Source organism: Physella acuta, unplaced genomic scaffold (genome assembly GCF_028476545.2).
Source record: "Physella acuta isolate Inbredline_101_S28 unplaced genomic scaffold, ASM2847654v3 ptg000328l, whole genome shotgun sequence".
NCBI classification, from domain to species: Eukaryota; Metazoa; Mollusca; class Gastropoda; family Physidae; genus Physella; species Physella acuta.
The window spans coordinates 45,620-55,593 of NW_026731847.1; the positions used below are offsets into that span (position 1 = coordinate 45,620).

At 31.5% G+C, this 9,974-nt stretch overlaps 1 protein-coding gene across 1 annotated transcript; it reads right to left on the reverse strand.

The window, feature by feature from the left end:
* Nucleotides 1-656: 656 nt before the first annotated feature.
* On the reverse strand, nucleotides 657-1,808 carry LOC131940733 (acidic fibroblast growth factor intracellular-binding protein). The gene has a single exon (XM_059299502.1). The coding sequence runs from the start codon at nucleotides 1,780-1,782 to the stop codon at nucleotides 694-696; it is 1,089 nt and encodes a 362-aa protein (XP_059155485.1). The 5' UTR covers nucleotides 1,783-1,808; the 3' UTR covers nucleotides 657-693.
* Nucleotides 1,809-9,974: the final 8,166 nt, after the last annotated feature.

A 9,974-nucleotide genomic window follows, 5' to 3' on the forward strand; every position in this document is an offset into this window, starting at 1 on the left:
GTGTTCGCTTTAGTATTACAGTTTTCATCATCGGCTTGTGAGGACTGATACAGATTCACAATAGTAATATTTCTTTCTTACTCGTAGCCTACTTTCATTCATTTAAGATGGTTTACTTTTACATATATCTAATACAAAACGTGTAAATATATTAAATAACAGAGCTAAACGGAGTATGCGACGAGTGTTAAGGGAAATAAGTACTTGTTTAATATGAACTTTTTCCCCAATATTTACAAGACAATTCTTTAAATCAGCTAGCTGTCTGCAATTAAAACTTGAGCCTGATAATAATTTAAAATTACAAAACCAATGTTAGAATCATTTTTATAAGACTTAAAAAATATTTTAATTTTAATTTACAATGTTTTATATTTTTCAAAATTATTTATGAATTTCTTTTTACATGTAGCCATTTTTGGAATCAAAGTTGTAGGTTATCCTTCTTGGTTAATGTAAATTTATAAATAGAAATTAGCGTAGGCGAATTAACTAAATAAATTTTCTTGATTCGGATATAATTACATTAATTCATCTGAAATTTAAATAAGCAAAATATAAGCCTATATTTTCCATACACATGTATCTATGAACATAAAAGCTAAAGTGGGAAAAATGTTTCTTAGTTTTTTTTTTTTTTTTTTTTTCAACAAAGCAATTTATTTACATTACATGCACAAATAATTCTACAAACTACTTTGGGTACATTTGTAAGACAAATGGATTGAAGGTCATCATGTACCTCTCCCAGACTTTCACCAGCTTGGGAGAAGATCGAAAAATATCAAGTTGTAAAGCCGTTTCTTTGAAAGCATTGAGAAAATACATGGCATCTTGCTTGGTCCATGATAGTTGTTGCCAAGGCTCAATTAACTTTTCAAGCACATCAATGAAAATATCTCTTGATTCCTTGCTATGATTTAAACCACTTGCAATATTTATAATGGTCTTTGATACTGATCTAAAATTAGCATCCATTTCAGTAAGAACCTTTTCTCTCATAACAGGCTGTAGTGTACGAATCATTAAACTTCTGTGCTCTTCTGCATACTCTCTTTCCATGAGAACCTTAAACTCTCTAAGATCCAGCAGGAAGTCTCTGTCCATGTCCACATCCATATCCTCATGGTTCTGACATTCTTCTGAACTGTAAGACCAGTTAGAGATCATGTAATTGGCACAGACAGCAAAATCTTCAAAACTAAGGTAGCTCAACTTTTTTTTGCCAGTTTCAAATCTGTTGTTTGTGATAAATACTATAGCAGCATATGCTTTGGCCAATTCTTCAGAAAGACAAAAATGTGTTTGAATGTTATCTACCAAACGGCCACTCAATTCTTCAACTGTTTTGAAAAATCGCTTGGCATTGTCAAACTGTCTTCTACAACTGCGCACAGGAATGTCAGTTTCTTCACTTAGGTCATCCAGATCTTTCCTACTGCGAGAATTTAATTTACGTCCAAATATCTCTCGAATCAATGGAGCATCAAAACTGTAGTATTTTTGAATCAACATGTGTAATGTATCAGGATCAAACTGATAAACCAGTTGGTGACTTAATCTGGGTGGTGTTTTCAACATTTCTTCCAGGCCAGTAAATATGCGATAATAGTCGACAATATCACGTAAGAGATCTTCAAAGTTCGCACCATACACTTTGAGAGCTACTTTATTTTGTTGAATTCTCGCAGCTTCCGGAGCTGTGTATCCTTTCAGCCAAAGTTCATAAATTTCTGGTGATATTACACAGTTGTTACTAACAAAAACGTCGATCTCATTCATTTTTTTAATCTTGGGTATTGATTGGTCTCAGGTCTGAAGAAAAAGATAGATCTAGATTATAGAACTAATTCTAGATCTAGATCTATATTCTAGATTACAAAATAAAAACAAGTTTGCTATCAAGGTATTTAATCTTTGCTGTGATTAATTTAACGCCGGTACAGTGGTATCGATCTAGTAGTTAGATTCGATATCCGACATGTTAGATTCGGTGCTTATCATGTGTTAATTAGATTCGCTGACCTGTGGGATTCAAGATTTTCAAATTACTATATTGCCTAAATACTTAATGTATTTATCACATATTTATAGTCACTCTCAGAGCTGGGGTTACCCTGACCACAAAGGAAAGAAAATTGAAGAATGGCAAGCAGGAAGGCTTACACGTCTAAACAACCCTGATGACAAACCAGCTTTCTAGTCAACGGTCAACCTCATCCATCTCAGACACAGCTTGTGCTACAAACGACACCAGCTGAAAACTTTACTACATTTTACTATTTTTAAAATTGTTTTGTTGAATATTTCCAATAACTGATACCTCAACAGTGTGGGGGTGACACCACATTTGATAAGTTAATATGAAAACTGCTTTTTTCCACTTGAAGTAATAAGAAGATCTATATATATAGATAATTCTCTTCATGGAGACCATAGAAAACACCACGCAGCTTAGCCACCACCTGTCAGGTGAGCTGTGGTTCACCCTGAATGTTTACAATCGTAGAGCTGGGTTAGTGAAGGCTATTAGGGGCAGATAATTTAGTATTAAACGATTTGAAACGAAGGGGAGGTAACAATTTCTGATTGATCTTTTCTTTATCTGTAAACAGCTACTTTCACTGGGAGGGAGAGGGGGGGGGGGAGGAAGGGCGGTAGGGGGTATTGTTGAATTCACAAATTATGAATTGCTAATAACCAGAAAATAAAACAACTAGATGGCGGCGTATACTACGTCGCGGGTCAGCTCGTTAATATAATTTTTGCGAAAACTGATGCCACTTGTAAAATTGAAGGGGTAGGGGGTTGACATCAAATGCAACTTTCACAGAACAATGTAGTGATCAGAACGAAATACACCACCCACCAAAGTGGATGGGCCTGACACCACATTGAAAAAAATTGCAAATCAATAAATCCTTTGATGATGGAGCGTGGCGGCTAACTAAAATATCAATGCTAAATTTCTTATCGAACATGTCATATTGTTATATCGTTTATTACCGAGTCTTGCAGAATTATATTTTTTTGTGAGTTTTGTAATAAGATAATAGTATTAATAGTATGTGAGCATCTTGACATCAAAAGAGCCGCAGACTGCCTAGACCAGGGGTCGGCAACCTGCGGCTCGCAAGCTACATGCGGCTCTTTTGATGTCAGGATGCGGCTCGCCAGTTCCATAATAATGATATTATTTTTTTTCATAACTCATAAAAAATATTGTACTGGAAAACAACTTGAAACAAAATGAAAACACTAAGAAAAGGTGGAGTAGAGCGTATACAAAAAGCTGACAGCTGCATTGACACAAGGCACAGCCCCACAACTGTGATGTGGCCAGCCACGTGGCAGTGGTTCCATGCTTTCAACTACCGAAGTGCACTTTTTTTTTCAAATATTTTCAATAGTAAAGGTTATTTTAATCAGAAGGCATTTTTGTATGTTTTACCGTGCAATTATTTAACTTGAGTGGCAAATTCTTATAGTTATTAGCCTCTAAATTGGGTAAGGATAGTTTTATAATTGTTTTTTATTATCCCAAAAGAACTTGTGGAAATACTTTATTTTTCATACTTAAACTCATAAATTTTTTTATTTAGCTAATCCTAATCAAATACCTTAATATTGAAGAACAATTATAAATGGCTCTTTAAAAACTGGGAAATTCTGTAAATTGTAACTTTTGGCTCTTTCACCTCAAAGTATTGCCGACCCGTGGCCTAGACCTAGAGTGTGTACTATTTTCAATTATTTTCTTTTATAAATATTTTTTTTTCTTTTTTTATGATACAAATTTTAAGTATACGAGAAAGTATATGACCCTAGATAAATTTAAAAAAATCAAGTAATTAGTCATTATAAATTTAAAACAACAGAGTTACACCATTCACGCGTACAGTGAAATAAATATTTTTTTTTCTTTTTTTATGATACAAATTTTAAGTATACGAGAAAGTAAATATGATGACCCTAGCTAAATTTTAAAAATTTAAGTAATTAGTCATTATAAAATTAAAACAACAGAGCTACACCATGCAAAGCTGGTAAGCATTATTAAAACAGAATTTTCTCTTCATATCTACAAGTCAATTCTTTAATTCAGCTAGCTGTTTGCAATTAAAATTTGAGCCTGCTAATAATTTAAAATTACAAAACAAAGGCTAAACGATCTTTTTTATATGATATTAAAATTTTTTCTAGTTTTGATTTACACTGTAAACAATGTTTTGCATTTTTAAAAATTATTTATGAATTTCTTTGTACATTTAGCCATTTTTGGGAGAAAATGTGTAGGTTATTCTTCTTGGTTAATTTAAATTTATAAGTGGAAACTAGCGTTAGCGAATTAATTTTTAAAAAAGTTCTTTGTTCGGATTTAGTTTAATTAATTCACATGAAATTTAAAAGAGCAATATAAAAGCCTACATTTTCCATATACAAGCGTATCTATGAATATAAGGGCTAAAGTATCAATAACAGTGTATTTACGACACTTTATTATATTATATATAGTGTCATATTTAAATTACTGTATTAGGGGAATTTTTTCCATCGGCGTGGTGGGCTGAGAGGTGTGGGGGGGGGGGGGGGGGTGGGCTGGTTGGAATAGGGTTTTTAAATAGAGCTGAAATAAATTTGGAATTTGGAATTACAGATAATTAAAATGATATAAATTTTAAGTATACGAGAAAGTAAATATGATTTTTTTTTTTAAGTCTCAGTTTTGTAGATTATTTTCAGCTTGCCCAGCGTATATGTGGTGGCACTGGCTGATTTTTTTTCTACTTTCATCATTCGATTTTTGAAGACTGTAGCAGATTTACAATTTTAACTATTCTGAAATTTTCATCCTTAATCATTCATTCTGATATTTACACATTATATACAGAAATAAAATCGTAGAAATTTTGGAAGGAGAAGGGGAGTTAGTTTCCAGGAAAATGAAATCTTTGCTGGTTCTGAAAGGTAATAGTTATACATTAAATGAGATTTGAATTCAATAATAGAAGTGGTAGGTTATAGTATATTTCATAAACACCAAAATTTGGCTTCAGACGCTGGTGTGGGTTTCCTGAAGTGGGAAAAGATACTGTTTTTATACAGAATATGTACATGAAAGTATATGAAACACAATATATTATATACATTTAGTAATTATAAGCATTCACACTTTCCATTTGTGCCTATCATCTGCAGACAGTTTTTGTTTTATTTTATTATTTTTTGTGTTTGTTTATTGTTTTATTTATTTTGGTTGTTAACAGAATTCAAAATTTTGAAAATGTATAAATTCAAAACAAATTGAACAATTAATTATGCTTGTATTTAAAGTACGAGTCATGGAATTAATAAAATTGAACGTATTTTACAGTTTTAGTAGTAAATATGTGATATCAAGGTAAATTAAAAGGTATATAACTCTATCTCCCTAACGGCTGTAGTAATAATTTGGTTACCTCCCCTACTCGTTTTATTTATGTATTCATCCAGATAATAGATAAAAGGAATAATAGTTAATTATTACAGAATTTATGACAAAAACCAAAGTAAACTAAGAACGGAAAGAAGACCCTAGAAATTGTCAGAAATGATCATAATCCGCATATATTATAAATAGGATGGTTTTGAATTAAAGTAATTTAGATATTTTGGTGCAATTGAAAAAAAAAGGTATATAGCTCACTTTCCCTAAAAGCTACAGTATTTATTTGGTTATTTCCCTTTCCAAAAAACCCGCTACTATGCTTTAATAAGATTTACCGGGATATCACATAAAATTAAATTAGATAAAACTTAATTAAAATATCAGAAACATGTTAATCATAGAAAATAAGTTTAGTATGAAAAGAAGAACCGTTGCAATTTATTGTCAATGATAAGAGACCGTAATTGCTGAAAATATAGTGGTTAGGGTTAAAATTTGTATTATTTAGTTGGGAGTAAAATGAGAATAAAGGTAAATAACTGCATCCAACTTAAATACCTTACAATAAACTTGATTACTTCCCCTACAAATGAAGAAAGAATGAAAAACATGTATGGCTCATGTGGGTTTCCCTGTGTCAGAGAAAATACCGAATATGCATACAAACAAGAGGCAAGAAAATCCAGAGTTAAAAAGAAAATAGAAACTATAAACACATTCAATGAAAGGTTCTAGACATTCCTTTTCCAGTCTCCCCGACTCAAACCTAAACATTGAAGGAATAAGATTAGTGTAAAAGGGGGCAGAGACTTAGATCATAGCTATGTTACCCAGTCTTTTGGTAACTACTGCTCTGAATATGGCATCTATGTCCATGTCGCTGTACGTCTTTGATTCAAATTTACATTTGTTTCTCGTGGTCCATACTGTCTGCCTAAAAATAGCTGTAGCAGTAAATTTGTTGTCATTGTCTGTTTTGTTTTTGTATTTCTTTATATAGTTTAGGGTAATTGCTTTGTTTAAAGTGTCTGTGTTGGAGGCTTCTAATATTGTTCCTAAGGTTTGTCTTGCTTTTAGTAGTGTTGTGCATTCTAGATAGATATGTTTTTCTGTTTTTTGTATCTGTTGTTTACATATTTGACAAGTTATTTTTGTATTCGTGTTTGCTTTGGTGTTTCTGGAAATGGGTGTAGTGTTGTAGATGAGCCTGTATCCTATTTCTTTTTCTTTGTGTGTGTTATTTCTGTTGTGTAAGTTTTAAATGTGTCGCTAATGTCTGCTGTATTAAATTCTTTTGCCCATTTAATTCTATTTTGTAGGGGTTGTAGTTGTCGCTCTACTAAAGTATTATAGATTTTCTTTGTTTTCTCCCCAAATGTTTTTATTTATCTTAAATATTTTTAAAACCTCTTTATAGAAACTGCTGATATCTATCCCCCCATAGTGTGGTGTCATATTGTTTGTCTTTAGAATCGTGTTTATTCTGTGACCTGTGTCATACTGTGCTAAAGAGTGATAGTGCGGTTCTATTCTGATTCTATCTAGGTGTTTGATTCTAAAGGCGTTAATTTTTGTGTTGATGTCGTGCAAACCTATACCTCCGTTTAATATATTCTGTATTAGTGTTTGGTGATTAATGTTCCTAATTGTACTTTTGAAAATAAAATCCCTAATGTTTTTGCTTGTTTCCTTGATAAATGTGTTGGGTATTGTGCTGTTTGTTGCGATGTAGATTATTTTGGGAATGACGTATCTATTGACTAGAGCTGCCCTAGTGACTATTGTTGTATTACAATTTTTGTATTTGGCTAGTGTGTGATTGATTTTGTCCGTCAGATTTGTCCATGTGTCTTTGTTTTCTGTCGTCGGGCTGTCTGTATATGCTATGCCATATAACTTTAGTTTGTCTGTCACTATAATAGCCATATTAAAGTTATTTTTCCCCGCCCATTTGCCCACTCCCATTATTTTTTTATTTTTGTGCGTACAGGTGCGTGTGCGTGTGTGTGTGTGTGTGTGGGGGGGGGGGGGGGGGGTTGGGAGGGTGACACCAGTAAAACAATAATTGTAAATTAGATGGTGTAAGTTTGCTTCAGTAATTTCAGATAACATCACATCTTAAAATAATTTTTGTATTTTCTTGGTCTTCTTCGTTTTAAATTCTAGTGTTCTAGATTTATTTCTAATTTTTCTAATTGGTATTGGTAGCCTATGTTATACTATATGTGTGAGGATATTTTACTATTTAGTTATTTCTTTGCATTTTCACTAATATCGTTCAACGTGTAGTAAAGCACATTGAGTTTTGACCGATAACTATTTCATAAAATATTTTTCTTAAACAAGTATAGCATTACAAAAATATAGGCCTATAATTCACGTGTAATGGGTGCCGATGGCTAGTATATATATATATATATATATATATATATATATATATATATATATATATATATATATATATATATATATATATATATATATATAAATATGTATTAGGAGTGGGGGTACACCCGACCTGGTGACTCTACAGCCTAGGACTAAGAGAATGTACTATTTTCAATTATTTTCTTTTTAAGTAAATTAAAACAACAGAGCTACACGGAGCGTTGTGTCGCATACTTATTGTGATAAATAATTATTCAAGCTGAACTTTCTCATCATCTCTACAATTTAATTCTTTAATTCAGCTAGCTGTTTGCAATTAAAATTTGAGCCTGATAATAATTTAAAATTAAAAAAAGCAAACGTTAAACAATCATTTTTATAAGAATTGAAAATAATTTAGTTTTATTTCAACACTGTAAACAATGTTTCGTATATTTTACAATTATTTATGAATTTCTTTGTATATTTAGCCATTTTTGGGAGCAAATTTTAGGTTATCCTTCTTGGTTAATTTAAATTTATAAATGGAAATTACCTTAGGCGAATTAATTAAATACATTTTCTTGATTCGGATATAGTTCATCTGAAATTTAAATGAGCAAGATATACGCCGACATATTCCATATACAAATGTATCTATGAATATAAAGGCTAAAGTGGGAAAAATGTTTCTTAGTTTGTATTTGTTAGTCAAATATGTGTCTATGTTGTTAAATTAAACTTTTACATATTTCATGAATAAAATAACATTGCTAGTTCGATGCTGTTTTTAGAGACGTTCGAATACAGGCACAACCTTGTCTTAACTACAGCTCAGTCTTAATTCCTTGTAGCGAACATTTGATGCAAAAAGTAAAATAGTTGAAGTTTACAAAAATGTTTTCTTAACATTTTTTTTATAAATGTTGTAATTGGAGTAACTGTGACCTAACCACGGATAAAATGGTAAACCAGAACTGAAATACTTTTATTCACTGTCAGAACTTTGCGTTAGGTATGAGATGTATTTCTTGAATATTTTAAATATATATATATATATATATATATATATATATATATATATATATATATATATATATATATATATATAATACTGTATTTATGACACCACTATATTATATATAGTGCCATATTTAAAGTACCGTGTTTATAGTACGGTATTAGGTGACACTTTTAAAAGGTAAAAACATGCCACTACCAGTGTCGATTTGGTGGAGAGGGGGGTGATAAGAAACAAACCGAAACCTTGCTCAAGCTTTACCCTCCACTGATTTGCGCTTTGGTTTTCTACAAACAGTCAATATTATATATACATTTCATCAACCTAGCTGTATGGGTAATCAAGTTAGCGTGTTTACACACACACACACACATACACACACACACACAGACGTAAGGACAAATTTGCAAAACTATGTTTCTCCGACTCATGGAGGTGTAAAACGTCGATATATGTGAAAATCTCGATTTTTTTTTGCACCATTACAATACCTCCTCTATGCTTCGTATACGAGAATGTAAATTTATTTGTTTTTTTTTGTTTTTGTTTTATCTTTTTTCGGCCTCAGACATGTAATTTACAGCTTCAGATTGCCTTGCATGTTCGCTTTAGTATTACAGTTTTCATCATCGGCTTGTGAGGACTGATACTTATTTACAATTGTAATATTTCTTTCTTACTTTTAGCCTACTTTTATTCATTTAAGATGGTTTACTTATACATAGATCCAATTCAAAACGTCTAAATATTAAAAAACAAACAAACAAAAAAACATGAAAATGCAAATGTGTAGTTAAATGATGATTCAATGGATTTTTTTTCAATCGGCGTGGTGGGCTGAAAGGTGGGGGGGGGGGGGGAGGGAATATGTTTTTTAAGTAGAGCTGAAATAAATTTGGAATTACAGAGAATTAAAATGATACAAATTTTAAGTATACGAGAAAGTAAATATGATGACCCTAGATAGGGGTCGGCAACCTTTAGAGACAGCAGAGCCAAAAGTTACAATTTGCAAAATTTCCCAGGTTTTAAAGAGCCACTAACATTTTTTTTTCAATATTTTATTTTTTGATTAGGATTAGGTAAATAATTTTTTTCGCCAGAATAATGAAATTAGTAATAAAAAAAATATAGGACTGTCCTATAAAAGCTGTTAAC

What these genes read in the sequence shown, in the direction of transcription:
- LOC131940733 (XM_059299502.1), bottom strand. Translation starts at nt 1,782, where the DNA reads ATGAATGAGATCGACGTTTTTGTTAGTAACAACTGTGTAATATCACCA.